Source organism: Strix aluco, chromosome 13, assembly GCF_031877795.1.
Source record: "Strix aluco isolate bStrAlu1 chromosome 13, bStrAlu1.hap1, whole genome shotgun sequence".
Lineage (NCBI taxonomy): Eukaryota > Metazoa > Chordata > Aves > Strigiformes > Strigidae > Strix > Strix aluco.
This window is the reverse complement of record NC_133943.1, coordinates 9432351-9453292: the sequence shown is the minus strand read 5'-3', so window position 1 is coordinate 9453292 and position 20942 is coordinate 9432351. Positions and strand designations below refer to the sequence as shown.

Here is a 20942-nt window from a genome sequence, read left to right as displayed (position 1 = left end):
AAAAAGCATCCTCCTAATCATCATGATCCCATTTAGCAGAGAGTGCTGGAAGCAATAGGATGCCTGTTGTCGTAATTCTTCTAAGAAATACAGAGCTTCACAATCTATACTCAACTGCTGACACTTGAAAACTCAAACATTTTGGTAAAATGAATCAAGCAGTAATGTTTCTTTTATGAGATCTCCTCACGGGAAGGGAAGGTTTGGCACCATTTGGAGATCAGGCTCAGTGATCCATCATAGCAAAGTCAGCTGTCCTGGCGCGTCTCATAGGTCACTCGATCGAACCAGTGGCTCTTACAACTATATTATTGCTTATGGAACAGTAATTGAGGCACCATGGTTAAAAATTACCTGGTCTAATAGGCAGTGAACAATTTGCACTCAATACAATTATAAGCCAAATCATTCATTTCATAACACTTGGCCTAATTTATTTGTTGACCTTTTAATATCCATAGCTCTTCAGTAGTATTAACTGCAACTCAGACAAAATCTCTTGTTCATTTTACTTTCATTGATTTTTTTTTCCATTGAGGCAATAACAGTTGTTTGAGTACAACCTTTTCCTTCTGTTATAAAAGTCAATCATGTAACTTATGTTGATATAACTCAACTGGACTGAAATATCCTCTAAGTACAATAGCATACAATCTCATGCTACTTGTATAAACACAGATATGTGTTTTGGATTTATTTTAAATAATTTTTTTGGATATATTTGTGACTATAGATGACAAATTATATGCTTGCTGAGAGGAGAATGAAAACATAACACAAACATTTTTTAAAGCAGTGCCACATATATGTAACGCATTTTTTGATCACATATTATGGGAGATCTAAGATGCAGAAATTTTGGAATTTGTCTCCGTTAATTTTGCTCTTTAGGATGTCCTAAGTGTCTTTACTAATAATGCTATAGTCATAATTTCATCTGGACATAACATCTTGTCTCTTGAAGTCCTAACATTTACAGATTAGAGGTGCTTAATTTTTCCAAATGTAAGCTTCTGACAAATATAACGTGTGTAAAAGTATTTTTTAATAAATAGGAAAGAAATAATACCAATATTTTGATAATCTGAATTTTCTTTCATTTTTTCAGCTTTAAACTAGCATGAGAGCTAAGAGTTTTTGATGATCAAAAATGTTACTGAAATATTGATGCATTGTGGAAAATCAGTGGTGAATTTTGAAACACTTCCATAAAATATGTTGGTGTAGTGACAATGGTAACCTTTCCACTCACCACTGAAAAAGGAGCCCTAGATTGTGTAAAATGGTGTGCCTGATTTTACATTGTGGAGGTCTACAGAGGAAGATAGTGTTACCTCTGTGAAAAGTTGGATAAATTTGATTTCTTAAATACATGGTTATTCAATATTTATACTTGCTTTGGATAATTTCAGCTGAATTTTTAAGGCTTTAAATTAAAAAGAATAGTATCAGGAGCAAAATGTCTTTTGTTTCTGATAAGAAAGTTGAAAATTTTTTAGAATATATGCTACGAGGCAGTTCATTGAAGTAGTTTTTCTGAGCCAAAGCCTCTTTGTACAATAAAATACTGTAAGTCCTTTGAACACAGTTATAAAATATAGTTGTTACACATTTGGCATTTTATGCTTCCCTAGAAATTACCACTTGGTATCTACACCTAATCTATGGTCTGTCTTTTCATTTCAATTGGGTCTGAAGTGGTCCTTCTTTGTAATGAGAATGCCCCTTTCAAGAGACTTCTTTTAATTATACCGATGATAAAATGTAAGTGAAAGTAGTCATTTGTAGGGGTTATGACTGAGCAGTGTTTTAACTGTAATACTAAAATCTACCAACGTTATTCCAGTCTCTATTTCAACATTTTTATGCACTCACTCTCCACAGAACGTAGTGGACTATCATTGTAGGTCAGAATTTCAATGCATCTTATTTTTCAGTTTTCTTCCTGCTATTAAAAGTAACCTGAACTCTCAATTTCTAACTACTACCCACCTGAATCATACAATCCAGAAAAGTGACAGTTTCACAGATCTTAATGATATGCTGTTTGAGTTTTTTTGTTTGGTTTGTTGTTTTTTTTCCCCCTTCATTAAAAGAAAATGCAAGTGGATCTTTAATTGCATATAGGTGAACACTTGTTTTTTACAGAAAATAGCTAGTTTGGCATACTTAGATATTTGTATGGGTAAATGCATTAATAAAGACCAAGTCTGAAAATTAAATGGACAAAACACATATGTACAATTTCCACTTTAATTGCTAGATAACTCTGCCGATTTAACTCAGCAGACATTCTTGCTTTGCAATACCAGACATAATCATATATCTCTATAAATTTAAATGCAGTCAAGTGAATTATGCCACCCAATACATTCTAGATTTGACCTAATGGGAGAACAATTTAAAAGTGATACAGCTTGACTTATCTTTGGAAAGTCTTTATGTATACAAATGATAGAAAATAGATATCAGCCTGTGTATTTGCCAAGTAAAGTTTTTCACTCTTACAGATACATAATTGGATATCTACATTGTGCCACACACAAAATCACAAGCCACATTTAGTCTTTTTTTAATCCCCAGTATTCCAGGGAATTTTTCTAATGGACACAATAATATGATCTGCAGAAAAAAGCTTCTAAAACAGCCTGTGCAGTATCTTTGAACGACGGTCTCAGAATTTAGTGTCTCTGTTCATTTTTCCAAATTCTTTTTAAGTTTACTTAAGTCCAGACCCTTCAAATAATTCAAAACATTCTTCTTTCTCCATAAGGGGACTTTGACAGTTTTCCAAAAATATATGGGTATAAAATGGGCAGGAGAAGACTTTGAGTAATAACTCTTTTTTTTTTTTCCTTTTTTTTTTTTCTTTTTCTTGCAACTCTCATCTGCAGCTGTTTTTCAAGAAACAGGAATGTTAATACTATGAAGAGCAGAGGAAGAACTATCAGAAAATCTGACATATGCAAAACCAAAAAAACAACCCCAAATCTAAAAGCTCATTAATCTCAATAATGAACATCTACTTCAAACTTCTGTAGATGCTGGTACAAATAGTTTGGGGTAAATTTTCAAAAAGAAATGCCTGAGATTCCTATCTGAGATTGCTTTGTGCATGTCTCTGTATATTTTACCCAGGGACTGAAGGTAGCTGTGGCACATACGGAAAATTTAGAGTACAAAATGTGCTTTTAGGTCATTGTGGCAAACCTTTGAGGTCAGATAGAGGAAAAGAATCTAATGTTATTGTTTATTTGGTCGTATGTTCATGGATAAATCAGGAATAATCTTTTTGTTGTCTAGATAGATGGGAGTTATATGAGTCACTGTAAACTGGTGGGATGGAGGAATTTCTGTAAAGGAAGTCAGTGAATAATTTTTTGTTAGCCATTGAGTTTATGTGGAATTACCCATTCATGATCTACTTTGTAACTCATTTATTTTGTCTTCTAATGAATCACTGGCTCTGACAAACTGATCATAGTATGAAAGATGGGATTGCATAACTAAGGAAAAATATGTGCGGAAGAACTGGTCTTTACATGCTGGGATAAATCCTGCAGCCTTTTATACAGCATGAAAAATGTGTTTCCTTTCGTGATCTCGCTTTGTTTCAAACTGAGGGGATCTGTCCTTAGATCCTCACAGTGTGAGTTTGCAAGATAACCTGTGGGAAATGCTGTAGAAGATGCCAGATAATTACCATAGCGTCTATTTCTTAATGACAGTGCTAGTCAGTCCCAAATATGTCTGACCTCTACCAGCTACCAGTTGATGTGTTGTAGGATGAGAATAGATGTGAAGGTACAATGTAGCCATGCCTGCCAGCCCTGCACTGTGTGCATGGAAGGTAGATGGGCTTCATGAGTTAAAATCTGACAACTCTAAAGGGTTGCTGCAGGTAGCTATAAATGTTTTTTTTCTGGTAAACTTAGGGGTCTGGGGCAAGACATACTGTAAACATACTTAGGAGAATCAAAGTTGTACAGCTATCTAAGGGACATAAATGTGATCATGTAATCACTGTTGGATAAAGTCCCTAAAAGAGGTGATTTAAACACTGGCAGAGTGATTTCAGTTCTGCATATCTGCTTTCACATACACACTCTTCTCCCTTTGACTTAAAGACCTAACATTAGCAGAGAACTCCAGAGCTTTTAGCAACAAAACCATCCAAATTACTTGCCAGATGCTTCAGTTGATGATAATACGGTGGGAGCATCCAGACTCTCAAATGTCAGTTTATTCAAAGAGTTATTCCAATGCAGCTATATTAATGCTAGTTTATTCCATGCTACTCTGTATCTAGATGAAGTACACATCTGTGCTAGCTACTAATTCTGTTGCCATTGTTATGTCCCCATCATTTATGGAAATAAAGACCAGCAGCATGAGTGAAGTGGATTAAAAAAAGGAGGCTGATACCTTTTTTTAGTATCTAAATACACCATATTAACAGGAGGATAAGAGGGGTAAGATGGGAGACTTGCAAGGACAGACTTACAGGTGATCACCATAATTTTGTTCCTTCTTTTGTCAGCAGTATTTGCAATGCAGACTTTTGAATAGGGTGTGTTTTCCCTATTACTAGGTATTTATCACCTTTGTGGTTAAGAGGTGTTTTAATCATCAATTCTCAATGTTTATGGCTAGATGCCTGCTCGCATTTGCACTTCAGTGTTTGTTCTTTCTTCTGCCTCATATAGGCTTTCTATATTTTATTTATAAGGTTGGCTCATTGTGGAGCAGGTGGTAAGGTCATGCATGACTGTTTTTAGTGCTGTAGATTTAGGCTGTGATTTTCAGTTTGGGTGGAGGCTGATTGAGACTACAATGGCTTGGAAAAGCTAAGGTTCTAGCTCCCACTGTAGACTTATTTTCTGGAAACTGCCATTGAAATTCAGTGACAGGAATTCAGTGCACTTCCATCCTACAAGCAGCAGTAAGCAGAAGCTTTTTTTTATCCCTCAAGTGAAGTATGTTGTCTTTCTCTCTCATTTTGCCTTCCTGTCTTTCTAATATCTATATGGTGTTTCCTTCTTCAGTATGATTCAATTATAATATATGGAAACAATTCAGTTGTTTGTTTGCTAGAGAAGTTTTCATCTCTGTGTGAGTACAAATATCTTTTTTGTGAAATGGCCCTGTTATTTTATACTCCCCATTAGGCTGGCATAGTTCCCTCAGTTTTACAGTAAATGGAGAATCTTTACATTTTGAATGGCTTTTATGAGTCTTTATAAAACTATAGTTGCTGAAAATGATACAATAATGCAGTGCTCAGTGTAGATGTGGAGAGATGGCAGGTTCTGGACAGGCTGAAATGCTTGTATACCAAGCTAGATGGCTGACATTTTAGATCTGTGGCATCCTTCTAAATGGCCCTCTACCAAAACGTTGGTTTTGCCTTTACACTTGAATCAGGTGTTCATAATTTTGTCTTTATCTTTTAAAATATAATGCATACACAAATTTTAAGTGTAAGTTTAAAACTTAGTTCTAACACATATCCTTAATTAGCGCATTTATAAATTCACCCATTGAAAAACAAAGGAAAAGTTTGAACACAAATTATTGTAATTTTTGACTATTGAAATTTCAGAATGTGACCTTTCCAAGGTGAAGAAGGGAACTGGAGTCTAATGTTCAGCATTTTGACTCTGCAGAAGAGGTTTTTTCTTGCAAGTAGCCATGAGAGTAGGAAGTTAGAAGGCAGAGCCAGGAGGTCAGACATAAGAGTCAAGGAAGTATGAATGACATCATCATCCCTAAGTACCCTCTCAGAAGATGAATGAGCTCTCTCTTGTATTACAATGCTAAAGAGCATTAGAAGGTGATATGATATCTAGACAACACATAAGATAAATGCCTCAGAGTGTGCTAGAACAGCTTCCCCCCCACGCCCTCCACAAGTACATAAATCCTTTGGTGGTCTCGATAATACAATATGTGGCTGATGAGTATTATATATTGTGGTCAGCTGCTTCTTGACAAAATTCATTTAGATTTAACAAGTACCTTGAACATTATCTAATTTAGTTACTTAAGCCGAATAAGTCAGTGTAACTCTAGATACCCTTTATCTGACTACACTCACAGCCCTTTTGGGACACAGGGTGGATTTTTTTCACTAGTTGCTGAATAACAAATAAGCAGATGTCAACAGAAGAAATACCCCATCTTTTTTAAAGCTGGCACAAAATGTGTTTATTGTGATAAAACTTGACACAAAATGTTTCTGACATGATAAAACTTGAAATGCAAGTTTCATGATCTTAATGAATTCCTTCTGAGGTGAATGCATGCCACAAACAAAACATGGAAAGTTGCTGTAATGTTGGTTCAAGGTATGTTCTGTCAGAAGTGGATTCAGTCTGCATTTCAGTGTTTGTGCTTCAAAAGCACGGTCATTCCAGTATGATTTATATAATCTTTCCTACAGTAATTTTGGAATATGCAAAGTTGTAGCAGTCCACTACCCAGCCTCCTCTTTTGCTTATCTAAACATCCCTTAGTATTTTCAGGAGGAAAATTTGATTAAAATGTTTAAGTGCATTCCTGTTTCAAAAATTAAAAAAGTAAAAGTCCCTCAGTAGGAAATCAGCTTCAGTTTGGAATAAAAACAGACTCTGAATCTGTGGTGTGTAGCTGCATGGAGGGCAGAGTTCTGATGCATCATATCTAATCACTAAAGTAATCTTTTCTCTTTTCAATATTTGCTCAATTGTTATTTTTATAGAAATAAAATGATGTTCCTTTAAAATAAAATTAAAAAGGCTTACTTTACCTCTAACTAAATGCTGCAAAGTCCTTTATTCTAAACCAAAAGCTGTCATACTTTTAGCATTAATAGAAGAGTGGATCTTTCTTGACAAATGCCCCCATAAATTAGATATTAGCTTTAGTCAAACTCTGTCTCTCTCAGGAAATATTTCCACTTGCATATTCAATTGGAAGGACCTTACATGATGCCCACTTACTGCTATGAAAATCTAGGCATCTGAGATGAAGGCAAAGAAAAATTTCTGTGAACAAAAGAATATCTGGAATAACAGACCTTGAGTTTATGCAGAGAGTTCTTTTTATACAATGTGAGTTTCATTCACTTTTTGATATGTCTGTCTGCTGCTCTGTCCACCTGTCTATCTGTTTATCTATCACCATTGCAGTGGTAGCATGCAGTATCAATTGGATTTTAAAAGACATAGATCTTTTATATTAGCTGTCCTTTTTTATAATACCTTTTACAAATTTAATCAATGCATTTTAATATACAATATAGTTTAAGTGCAATATACAATAAATATTTGAGCTTCATCTTAAACATGCTCTAGCCTTTAAATTGTTAAAACTGCAGTGCCCTTTCAATCTACTTACATAATGTCATAAAATATACATTTCAAGGTAAATGAAGTCAGCTACTTCAATTTAGTCCCTCAAACTGGTAGTAAATGAGAGGTTAACACTATGGTGCCAAACCCATTATTGAGTAAATTTAGCACCTTGGACAGCTCTGTAAAATCTTTATTGCTTTCCTGACCTGCTCGTCATGTTCTGTCTATGTGTTCAGTGGCTCTCAGCTCTGATTGAAAGGCAATATATTAGATCCCGAACACAAACATGCTCGGGGGCTGCTTCACTGTGCGCGTAATGACATGGAGGTGAGAACAATTTTCTGGTCACCGCAATCCAAGCACCTTGCAAGGTCTGTTGCTCTAACTTATAGAGGACTTTTGGGGCTCCTTTGTATGTGGAGTTGTAACAGTAGCTTCTATGGTAATTTAAGCAGAGCTGCGAAGGGTTTAAGATGCATTCAGAAAACAAGAAGTTAATGTCTTGAGCATGTCTGTAGTAGCATTTTATTGTGCATTTTTAAAGCTAGTTTGTGTCTGTAGGAGCTACCGTCAGCTCTGGAGTAGAAGATACCACTATTCAACACAGGAGTTTTTGTGTAACATCTACTTTGTATGATCTGAAAATGTCATAAACAAAAAATGCTTTTATTGTGTGAAAATACTGTTAGAGAAAGTTTGAAACTCAAATTTACAGACTCTGAAAATGTTGAAAAATATATAACCATTGACTAGCTAGGAAAATTGAATGCTACTTGTCAAGCATATTTCAATAAACCATCATGATAATTAGCTTTATTTACATGCAAAATGATATAGTATCAAAGAACTGCCAATGTTTAAGAACTGGATTGTATTTGATATTAGGTAGAGTGGCTGTAAGAGTCCATGTAATTACCTCATTTTTTAACATGGTCTTCAATCTCTTTTTAGATGCATTCTAAGGTTTTTAGCTCAGCATTACATAAATAACTATGAGTAGTCAGGTAGAGTAGAAATGACTATTTAAACTTTCTCTTTTTTTAGTAATTTGGCATAATGACAGCTTAGGTTAACAATATTCTAAAGCAGTTTGTGGGCTCTGTATCACATTCTAATTTTCCATCAGTGAAATACATAGTGCAAACAATTTCTACTGAAGTGAAATAAATCATAGTTTGCAGAGTCAAACACCTGTGCAGTAATTTTCCACCTAAAATCATGGCTTGAAAAAGATAACATTTTTCAGTAACATATCTGTTCTTCTCTAGTTTGTGTCTTCAGTATGAGACGAAAAGGGCAGCTCAGTGTTCTGATGATTCTGGTAAAGCAACAAGGATTGATTGTACCTGGATGTTATTTGTAGTCTGTCTGTTCATGATTATACTGCTAACTGTTGTGGTCAAGCTACACAAAAAAAACCCCCAAAACAACAGCCACAACAGAAAAAAACCAAACCAAAACACCAGAAGAAGGCTGTAGCAACTTAACTCCTCTGAATCTGTTTCAAATGCAGTGATTTAAAAATCCATCAATTATATATTACATCTCACTTCATATGTGCAAAATAATTTAAATGTGTGTTCTGAGAGAGGGGTGTGTGCAGCAGAAAGCAAGCCTAAATGTTTACTGGGAGTACAAAAATCCTCCATCTCATTTTTAAATTTAGGACATTATATATGTCATAAGTAGTTACTGCAGTATGACAACTATTTTATCTTATATTATAGAGAATTTAAAATTGAAAAAAATGCTAATATGCATCTAAAAGCTTGTCATTTGAAGAGTTGTTCAAGGATTTTTGAAGAGGTTATGGTGACAGCAAAATGAATGCAATTATATCTCTATTTTCTGATCAGAGTCTACAGTATATGAAAATTGAGCATTACTGTTTCTTTTTGGTATAAAATATGGCTATTGTGTAAAATATTTTAAGTTTAAAAGTTTAACTTTGTAGAAAACTGTAAAAACCTTAGAACTGTACTATTTTTGTAAGCTACCTGCAGTAATATGCCGTGGTGAATAGCATCATGTTAGTATATTAGAGCAATACTTACGGACTGGGAATTACAAAAATATGTTGTTTTACTCAACAGACAGTCTCAACTGGTTTTGATCAGGCAATCGGGAATCTGCTAGATGCTTTGAAAGAATAAGAGAAAAAAAGTCTTCTGGGTTAATTCTGCAATGCATTTTTACATTTTCTATCAGGATTGTTCATAGAGATTTTTCCACACTGTAAAATGTAAGAACACAGGAAATGCTATTATTACTTGACTGCCAATTTAAAATACTCTAAGGAATATTAAGTGAAAAGGAACAAATAAGAAAATGTAGAAAAGAAAATTTGCCCCAGATGGAGAACTAAATCCCAGACTGTTTTAAATTCTTCTGTCCATGCAGGGAATTTTTCCAGGAAACACTGCACTGTACTGGGACATGTGTTTACTTCTTGTGCATCATTTTATGTACATGGATCCTACCCTGACCCATATTGGGGTACAAACTAAAGAAGTTGAAAGGTTACATTACCAGTAGCATAGGACTGATTGGATATCTTTTGAATGTGGCCTGCTGGGTAAGGTCACAATTCCTGCAGTATCCAATTAAGAAAAAAATAAACACATTGAAGGGATTCATAACATGCTCTGAATGACATTGATTGCAGTAATCTAGTAAATGACCTCAGGATTGTATTCTGCAATAAACTGATGAGTGGTTTATAGTGCAGATGGTAGAGACAATTGAGTGATGTATTTTATTTTGCAGCACCAATGATTCTCACCTTTTGACTTGATTAAGCGTGTGTGTGTGAATAGGATGAACTAGTGATTTAACACCAGTCAGTGGTTGCTGAGAGTTGTTACAATTAAGGTGTACCTGGTGGGAGGAAAAAAAAAAACCCAACAGAAAACATGGTGCAACTAATAGAAGAGTATAAAAGATTCTAATATTTGTTTTTCCCCACAAGGAGTTTATTGAACTCAGAGGAATGCATCTGTTTTTATATTGACAGGAAGTAATACTTAAGAGGGCTGCTGATTTAGTAGAAGCACTCTATGGTATGCCACATAATAACCAGGTAAATGCATTCTACTTCAGCAATTCTAAAACATGGCTATTTCATAGATGTATAGATAGATCAGGGGCTAAAGGTGTACAATGTGAGACAAGACTAAATATAGAGGGCAATGTCATATCTGGATTGGGGGTTTGTTTGCTTGTTTTCTTTTTTAAAGGGTGTGAATTTAGTGCTCATAAAAGCAACATGTTATTAACCCTGGAGGCATTTGCCCACTCTCACCAGGTAATCGCACATAATATGGGCAATGATATGCATTGTGTCTTGCCACCTGTGATTTTTCAACCTTACCCTAAAGATAGCTTTAAGGAGGAGTAAGCCTGGGCTCCAGCCCCATTCTGCCAGTTGGTCTTGTTATACAGAAGCGTGGCTGCTGGGGCTGAAACTTCCAACTCTCTTACACAGATGTCAGGATGTATCACGAAGGCAGCAAATCTTATGAGCATTAGCTATCAGTCAGCCAACTGGTTTAGAAAGAATAGCATCTAGTTTTTGCCTTTGGTCAGGGAAATGTTTCATTTTAGCATGTAAGAAAAGGTTTGTCAGAGTCATATTGCTAACTCTTTTATTCTTTTTTCCTCTTCTTATCCTCTAGGAAATAATCCTGAAAAGAGCAGCAGACATCGCAGAAGCACTCTACAGTGTTCCCCGCAATCACAACCAGCTGCCCGCCCTTGCTAACACGTCAGTCCATGCAGGAATGATGGGAGTGAATTCCTTTAGTGGTCAACTAGCTGTCAATGTTTCTGAAGCCTCACAAGCCACCAATCAGGGTCAGGAGAAGACTCGTCTTCCTCTCTCTATGAACCTTTTCTGATAAAAGTCAGGGAAACGTGCCGAGCAGTGAAAGAGTGATGGTTCAAAACTGAAGGCTAGGAGCACGCCTAGACAGACTCCATCCCACACACATACACAACCTTTGAATGACACAATACTGTCATGAGATTTGGCTTTCTTTAGTGACTTTTCCCTCAATTCGGGAAAAGCGCTTCTGTATACGTCTGAATAGCTTTTGCTTCTGCTCAGAATAACACTTGTATTTGTGTTTAAATCCCACTAATTTTAAAAGGATTTCTATCGACTTGAGCATGTACTTAATGTTAAGTACTTGCTTATATATTTTCCTGAACATCGGTGATCTCTCTGTCTAGGCCCTGTGTAGCATTTCTTTATAACACAAAAGTATCCCTCAAATATTTGTCTGTTTGGTTTGGTTTGGTTTTTCAAGAGACATAATATTGGCACTGATTTTTTTTCAGACTTTGAGACTTTCCTAAATTTTGAAACTAGCAAAAAATAGAAATATTTACAAAGACATTTTCAGAGCTTCTCTGATTTTTCAAATAAAGTGCTTTTCACTTTGTATAAAATCAATATTGGTTTAATTCCTACAGTTAAAAATAAAAAAATGTGATGAACATTTTTGTAAAAACCCTTTGCATTTTCCCCTCTCCTTTGCTCAGCTCTATGTATTATCCAATTTAAAAATTCAGTTTAATGAGAAAGTATTAGAATGAGACTGTTTTCTATAGGGGCAGACAAAATTCTTTTGCATTACACTAAAAAAAAAAAGAAATTATTTTTAGATTAAAATATTTTATAGATGTACTGTGTGGAGGAAGAAAATTTGGCATTTTTTTCTTCTAGGAGTGAAGATGCATTTTCTATTTCTGTGCTTCTAGAAACAAATCTTCATTTTTTGATATTTGGATATGAGTTTCTGGAAATGTTGTTTCCAGATTTAGGTAGAGATTCAAATTTTAGCTCGTGCCAAATTTGATACTCATTTTCTACCAACATAATGAACAGACCAGGGCCAAAAGACTAAGGATATCCCACTACTTTGAGAAATACACCCTACATTTTCCAATGTGTGCAGTGAGCATCTAATCTGAGATGCGTTAAGTGAGAGCGACATCAGAAGAGAGGTAACAATCACATGCTTTTAACATACCTTAAGTCGGTATGTACTCCACTTTGAAAATGTAGGTCATGTTTACTCCATTTCCTACAAACAGCTCTTTTAGAGTGCGTGTTTCTATCATACCCAATGGTAATCTTTGCTTGAGGGCAGGGGTTGCCTGAGGAGCTGTGAAGGCTGTAGCCTCCCTCTTCCCGCTTTGTGGTCCCATCAGCAATGTCCTAGGCAGTGAGGGTTCACAATTTGGGTTACCTGGTGGTAGTGGTGGTCAGTCCTGGCCCTCCCTGTGCACACCATGGCTGGACTAGGCTGCTGGCTTGGTAGCCCAGTTACTTGCTTGTAGCTGTTTGTGTAAGAAAACTGTTCTCAGGCTAATACCAATTTCTAAATGTATTCCCTCCCCACAAAAGGTTTTACTCGCAACTCAAGCAGCGTGTCACCTCATGGCTATGTGCCAAGCACCACCCCTCAGCAGACAAATTATAACTCTGTCACAACAAGCATGAATGGCTATGGGAATGCTGGAATGTCAAATTTAGGCGGTTCTCCAACCTTCCTGAATGGATCTGCTGCCAATTCTCCCTATGCCAGTGAGTATTATATGGCTTTTCTGTCTTTTGCACATTTTCATTGGAAGGAGATGGTGACTTTTCTGTGATACTCAATATTTAGTTTCTATTTTGAGCACTTGAAACAAAGCTTGGTCCTTTCTCTCCTCTCCAAGGCACTGACCTTTGAAGCACTTTGAAGACATTAGTATTGCCAGCAATGCTCTTCTCTGTTGTTTATTATTATAATTATTGAGTCTCACAAGAGCTTAAAAAGAATAATGTGTCTCATGATTTGGGCTGATACTTTCATAACTTACCTTATACTTGGTAAATAAGAAATGGCGTCCTCAACGTTGCTAGAAATCAAGGATGGCACAAGTGACTTAATGTCCATTGGAGTGGCTCAGAAGTCAGTGTCAGTACACAACTTTTTGCTGCAGTGGGTATGAAAGGAAGCTAAGGGTATTTGCTGCAGGAAAAAGTTTTTTCTAGCTGTAAGATATGAAGGGCAGAAAAGTTTACTCTAATAACACTGACATTTCCATAAGCTGCATGATGATGTTTCCAAGACCCTTGAGTAAATAATATGTTCATAACCTTTATAGAAATTATGAATTACTATTGGGCCTAATCTTGATTGCTTATACTCCATTTGCTTTGTAAGCAGGTATTGACTTCCCTGAGAGATTAGTATTAGTCAGTAAAATGTGACAATGTCTCTTAGAGTTTGTGTTTTAGTGTCTGTATGGTGACTGCCACAAAGATGTAAGTCATACAAATCATATATTCCATGGCGTAAAGAGCTTATGGTCTACAGTCCCAGTTATGGAAATATTTATGTGTAGGACTAACTTTCTGCATTTTGATATGAAAGGTTTAGTAACCTGTTTAAATATAAATACATTTCTATTGGTAAAGGCCTATGAACCTCTACTGCAGCTGCTCACACAGCTCAGTAGTCCCTATTCACATGAGAAAATTAAATGAATAGGACCTGCCCAATTCCTCGGACATTACTCATGTGGCATAAAGGATTCCACTGACATTTGTAGAAAGCTGCTAGCAAAATCAGGCCAGAAGGTCTTGTCACATAAATAGGTTTATAGTCTGAGACCCTAGCATGGACAGGACGAACAGACTGCTGAACATAACAAGGTTTACGCAGCAAATCTTATGTTTAGTGGTGTAACATCAGTAATGAATTATTTTGAATTGCATTGCTAAAGTTCAGAATTAAAAAGGGGATAGTAACTCTGATTTTAAAAATTACCTCCAAGGCTTCTTAGCTGCTGCAAATTTAGAAGAAAATATTTACCCACATAACTAGTACTTATAACCTGGGAATTGCTAACCAGTTATTATTTTTGTACTCTAATAATAATGTAACATGTAATGTTACAAAGTACCTTACTTATTAAGTTGAATTTACTGTCACAGAATCTGCGCACTCTGAATTCATAATATAACATGATTGATGAGACATCTCTTTTTGGAAGCAGATGCCAGTAATGCATTTAAAATACCCTAGCAGCATATTATTTCATATTTATGAACGAAGTCCTCTTTAGAATAGCACTTCACTTTCCAGCCCTGATTCTCTGTTCTAGTTATATTTTGGGAGGTTTTCTTGGTAGATCTGTCATTCTGCTAATGCCTAATCCATTGAATCAGAAAATGCTTCAATCATGACCTGAAAATTAAAAGGTGGCATTCTTAATTAAATCAATAAACTAATTGCTGTATAGTAGCAATTCAATTTAGGTGCTTTGATTGCTCTCCCTTAGCAAGTACTTCCAGACATAGAGTGACTTCAGACTAAGATTGTATCTGTCAGACTGTGAAACTTTGAACATTTAATTTCCATTAATTGATTTCCTCAGTGTTAACAAATATGATATCAGATTCTCAAATAAGAACTTAAATAGAGTGATTTTTATCTACATAAATGCAAATAAAATAATAATTCAAAGCCCAGATGATAGGAATTTTACTCTATAATATGTAATTATTCATAGCCCCCTCATGTATATAAGCAGTTTCTAAACAGGGCAAGAATGAAAGTATGGGATCTTACTACTGGTCCTTTCCTTGTTTTTGTTGGATAAGAGGAGAAGCTGGCAGTACTGTCTGAATATAAAAATAGTTGGCTTTATTTTTGTGAAAATAAATTCACTTTAAACCTCAATGATAAATATATGAACCAAAGATATTTATCCCACTATATAGTTAAATAATGGCTTAAAGATATATTTATTTAAAAACTGAACCTCCTATGTATCAAGTTTGCATTTTGTACAATCGGTTCAGTCCCTAAAAAAAAAAAAAGGAGAGCCTCATGTCTACACTTATTCAGAAAAACTGAAGACTCATTTTATTCAGTCTTGTAGTTAAAGCCAGATCTTCATCTGATGTGTACCAGAATGGCTTCATTGCTTAGCTATTCCAGCTGAGATTCCAGTCGATGGCTCTGAATGAGAATGCTGTATTGACTGTTCAGACGCTGGTCATAGATCCTCTGGGAGAATTATTTGTCTTGACCATTATAAAATAGACTTTCATTTTCAAAATTATCCATCTCGTGTGAGATATGAAATGTCAATTCCATTCCTGTGCATAAATAAAATGGTCCTGTGAGACATATGACTGCTTTTCATGTCACTGAGAATTCCTGGGAAGTCCCCACAGCAGAAGCTTTCCAAAGCTGATGGATACAGGGAAGCTGGAGACTGACTTGGTAGTAGTAGCTATAACACGGAAAGTGTCTGTGGCCATTGTGAGAAAGATTTATTAGTTTCTCCCACTGTGAGATAAAAAAAAAAGCATGATATCTGTCAGTTATCCACACATTTTTTTTGTGCAAAGACACTGAAAACACTAGTGCCAGGAGACCAAAGGAGTAAAAAACTGTCAGAGTGGCCACCTCACTGGTTGATTCATGCTGGGCAGCCTCCGTGAGTGAGTGAGTGATTGATTGTGAGTGTGTGTGTGTATTCGCAGGTTTTGGGATAACTCCTTTTAAAGCCTAGTTCTTGCAGGGTTTGAGAGAGGAAAGAAACACAACCATTTTTGCTGACTTTTGACAAGCAGGTTGTCTGGGTCACCACTAAGAACTCTCCACCTTCTGCAAGTTTTCTTGAAACCCTACAGGTCTTTCTGGAGTCATCTTGCTACAAGGAAAACATGGCTTAAAATGCTAGTTTTGGAGGCCAGTTCAAAACTCAAACCTTTCCAAGTTAAAAAGAATAAAGAGTTGCAGTAACAGAGAATTAAGTGAGTGTTTAAGAGCTCCTAGAATTACTGCTCCTGAACACCTGCAAAACAAAACAAAACAAGTGGGTTTCCTGTGGTGATTGATGGTGATTGTTTGTGAACAACCAGAAATCTAACTGTAGTAAAGACGTTGGCCATTTGAAATTAGACACAGTGCATCCAGGAAGCAGAATTCTCTTGTTTCTGCAGCCTTCTTATTATCTAATACTAAGGAATGCCTTTTGGGGGGTCTTTTTTTCCTCTAGTTGTGCCATCAAGTCCGACAATGGCCTCCTCCACTAGCCTCCCCTCAAACTGTAGCAGTTCCTCTGGGATTTTCTCCTTCTCACCAGCCAACATGGTCTCAGCGGTGAAACAGAAGAGTGCTTTTGCGCCTGTCGTGAGACCGCAAACTTCTCCTCCTCCCACCTGCACCAGCACCAATGGCAATAGCCTGCAAGGTAAGTGAAACCAAGTCTGGAGCACAGATGGCTGCTCTCAAAACCGTGAGTTCCCGGTGCCTTGAGAGGCTCTAAGTGACACTGAGTTGTCATGCCAAAGGGGATAGAGGACAATGGGGGATCCCTGGTGGTCTCTGTCCTAAAGTTTTCTCCTGTAAAGCATAACTGGACTCCACCACCAGCCCACCTTGTACCATGCAGGTGTTTGGCAACCACCCTATCTCTAACTCGTCTAATACTGCTGAATTGAGAGGCTGTGTCTTTTAAAGCACAGACCTACTGTTATGATAAAAACGAGTAATATTTCAGCTTACTAATACCATCCTTTTTCTTTCTTTCCTCTCTTATTCCCTGTTGTCGTCCTTTATCAGACCAGTCTTTTGTGGACTCTAGCAAGTACTCCACTGCAGGGTCTCTCCAGGGGCTGGCCTTCTCCTGAAGTACGTCACTCAATCTTCCCTTCCTTTTTTTCCTTTGTCATAGTACACTTGTGCAGAAATCCTACTGAGAGCAAATAGACCGTTACAGAGCTTGGCACAAACCTTTGCCTTTCATAAACAGAAGACACATTACAAACTAACAGCAGCATTTTTCAGTTTAACTCATACCAGGGCAAACATTAGTTTCCACTGATTAATGTACTTCTGTGCCAATTAATTCCATAGATGGCGCAGGGCCTTTTTGAAAGCCTCTTCAACTGTTGGTATCAAGGGGCTGCTCCTTTTCTGCATCCCTTCCCCTCTCATTACAAGTATTCCAGCATTAGCACCTAAATACATTTTGAAGCATTGATGCAAGCTGAGGGAGTGACAGACAAAAGCTTGTCAAACTGAGGATGCTGCAAAGACCAGCACTGCCCATTTCATTGTTTGATTCAGCCTGTTTTACAACACTGTGCCTAAACCTTCCTGTGTAATTACCTCACTACGCATTAGTGTGCTGAGAGAGACATTTTCATGCTCGCTTAGACCGAAGAGTTTCCATAAGCAGATGCAGCCAGCTGCCTCCAACTGTGCCAGAGGTGGGAAAGATTTTGCGGTATGCGTTGTGCTTCTCCCAGACCTGAGGTCTGTTTTCCTTTCCACGTGTCTGTGCAAATTATCCAAAGAGCATCGAGCAGGGAATAAAATCTGTCATTTTTAAAGCCATGTTCAGAAGGAGCTGTGCAGAGCAGGGGGAGGATAGTTCCACAGACTCCACCTGTCACTCTACGGCCTCTGGAAAGAGAAACGCCGGGCTTGCAGGCGTAATGCTGATGGCACCATTAACAGCCAGAAAAAATCTATATGCAGGCAGAGTGGAAGGAATTCATTCATAAAAGCTGAGATCTATTGTGACTGAAGGAAAGCATTGTCCTCAGCGCATTTTACACTGGTGAATTGGAAGGAAGAATCCTTGCAGATGTACACGCATGCACACAGAAATTGTGAAAGTACTAGGAACGTATAAGCAGAACTTGGGTACCTTCGGTCAGGACTTTGTTATAAATACAGACTGTGTCAGGAATAAAACACAACAAAATTTTCAGACGAGCTGTAGTGTGTAGGACATTGATCTTTGCGTGTTTTAAAAATTTGGCACTGCCAACATGCCACAAATTTTAAAAGCAGCACCTAAAAATGTTTCACCTCCAAATTAAAAAAATAAAAAAGGAGCTAAGAGTTGACTGCTAGAAGCTTTTGAACATGTTAATTTTTTTTCTTCTCTTCACCTTGTCCCAACTTGCTGTTTCAAGTGGAGAGAAAAAGCAAGTAACAGGAGAAAGCTTTTTCAGGCACTGTTTTTCCTTTCACAAGACACGGAATTCTCAGATTCCACATACTCAGTTATGAAAAGCAATTATGGAACAAGCTGAGAGCACCGGACACAACTGCGGCTTGCTGATTGCCTCCTCATTATGTCACATCCAGATCTGTAATGCCCAGAAACCACACAGATCTGAGTGTTTCCCCTAATTTTTATTTAGCAATTCAGTTTTCATAATAGGAACGAGACACCAAGAGATGGTTCATTTCTAGGTTGTCACAGAACTTCTTGGTGAGTTAAAGACACACAGCTTTTAGTCCCATGCCTTCTGACACCACCTGAGGCTTGTAATAATCACTCAGAAATGCACTGCCTGTTGTGCCTTATTGCTTAAATAAACAACCATGTATAAGGAGGCTGTCTTATCTCTCTTGGGCTTCTGGATACATCAGAAAGCAATCAAGCTTTCCTTCTGTAGCTTAGATATCAGCAGAACTCACTAAAACAACAGCGAGGCTTATCTGTTGTTCTCTTTGCCATGCAATTTTGTAAAACTCAAAATACATTATTTCTGTAATTTGCTAGCAGCAAATACAAATTAGTATATGATAGAAGAAATAATGCCCAGTGGTGGGAGTTTTTCTACTCTCTGCCCTCCCTTTTTGGAGGTGGTGTGATCTCATACCTACACTGTTTCCCACTGATATCTCTGTTTTCATGATCAATAACATGCTACAGCTGAGAGAATTTGCATGACTAGATGTAGCACTTAGAGAATAAAAGTAGAGTGATACAAATGAAGACTTGGAAAGAATGGAAATATCAAAGCTTTTAGGCAGAAAAGATATCATTTGCCATTTGCCTTGTAATTTAATTCAGAATTTCAGAGCTCTTCAAAAACAATAATGCTTTGAAAAAAATGAGCTAAGATCTGCATCTGTACCATTTGTTTCCAATGGCAAAAGGTGCATGGCTGATACGTAACTACAGGGAAATGTCTAAGCCATGAAGGGAGGAGCTGCAATTATGTCACCTTTGTTTGGGCTCTTACCCAGGGTAGGCAGCTGTGCTGTTCCAAGAAAGAGGCAATTCTTGACCACTTTTTGGTGAAATATTTGGTTTTGATGAATCTTTTAGCTTGAGAATTTTTTGTTAGAATAATACTTTGACATTTTTTGAAGTATAGGTAATATCTTTCAAGCAAAAGGGCTGAAAAGAACAAAAAAGGTTGAAGTAGTATGCACAGAGGATTAATTATCCATCTGACTCTGCTCAGTTGCACTCATCACATGTAGGAAGAATCTACCCATTCCCATCTGCTCAACTCCTTGCTTATCTGAACAGTAAAGGAGGGAGCACTGTTGTCAGTATTGCTTTTCTCTGCACTGTAATGTGTGACACTGATGTCCAAGCACTGCAGTCCCACCCCTATATTCTGCTAAATAACTGCCATCCAGAAATCTCCAAGTGCTTTACTAATAGGGATAAAAATTGTTATTCACAGGTAAGAAACAGAAACAAATCAAATTGCTTGATGTAATACAATGAGCTAGAAGGAGAATTGGGACAAAACGTGTGTCTCGGGTCCATGCCCACACGAGCCTTTCATCTACTCAGATGAGGAAAATTATGCTGTCACCCTTAGCTGCAGGTGGCTGCCTTGTAGGGCTGCCACAGAAGAATTACAGTCTGGCTGACTGTATCCATCGCTGTCAATATCTATTTTATTGAAGCCATAGAGGTCTGTGGTTCATACCCTGGCCCGCATGTAAGGATCCCAAGAGCAGAGTAGGGAGCAACCACAACAGTGAGAGCATTGCTTGGCTTGGGTTTGCTTCATTTTCAGTCACGTGTACCAAGGGGACAGCCCAATTGTGAGGATTCAGAACTTGTTATTTAAGACACTGCTGAAATAAAACCCTTCGAGAATATTTTTTAAACAAAGCTGCTGTTGTTTTACCCAGTGTTGATTAAATCGGCAAGGATTCTAAAAAAAAAATTACAATATTGAATTCATCCTATGATTTGAGATGGTATAGCTGTGGAGATAATATGAAAATGCATCCTCAGATTATCTCCATGGTGAAGCCAGAAAAGCCCATGACAGGAAATACCTCAGCAAGGAACATCTAAGACACAGTGGTGTCCTCTATGCTACTCACTTGAGTCTTCCTGTAGGGCTTAAAGCAACTTAACTCATGTTTCTAGCTTTTTTATCCTCATCCTCAGCTCCTTGAAGAGCCCTTATGTGGAGCGAAAACAATCAGTACAGTGATTCCACATAAAACCATTGCTGAATGATAAATTCCAAGAATTGAAATGCTGCTGTATAGTTGCAACATGTCACCTCTGAGGATGGCCTGTTCCAAACATGTGGATGTGTTTTGCATTCTCGCCTTCTCCTCTCATTTTATTTCATTTAATCAGTGCAGTTTACTCGAGCTGTTCTCCCCTTGCTGATTAGACTTGTAATTCTTGCACATATGGTGGTGTTTGTGGAGAAAACATTTCCCTCCTCTCCCCCTCCAACCCCAAATCTGTGAGTCTTTTACTTTGGCTCTGTTCTTATCAAATAATTGCAGCTGTAATTAAAGCACAATG

The 20942-nt window shown here is 37.2% G+C and overlaps 1 protein-coding gene across 6 annotated transcripts in view; it reads left to right on the top strand.

Annotated features, from left to right (window-relative positions):
* EBF1 (EBF transcription factor 1) overlaps positions 1-20942 on the top strand; it is a 283302-nt gene that overhangs the window by 258025 nt on the left and 4335 nt on the right. For 3 of the 6 annotated variants that reach the window (XM_074838591.1, XM_074838589.1, XM_074838588.1), the window contains exons 12-16: positions 10348-10413; positions 11009-11186; positions 12745-12924; positions 16401-16595; positions 16967-17035. In XM_074838591.1, the coding sequence (XP_074694692.1) occupies positions 10348-10413; positions 11009-11186; positions 12745-12924; positions 16401-16595; positions 16967-17034 (687 nt within the window). In that variant the 3' untranslated portion in view covers position 17035. The remainder of the gene's footprint in view (positions 1-10347; positions 10414-11008; positions 11187-12744; positions 12925-16400; positions 16596-16966; positions 17036-20942) is intronic. The other 3 variants (XM_074838594.1, XM_074838593.1, XM_074838592.1) reach the window with 1 other exon arrangement.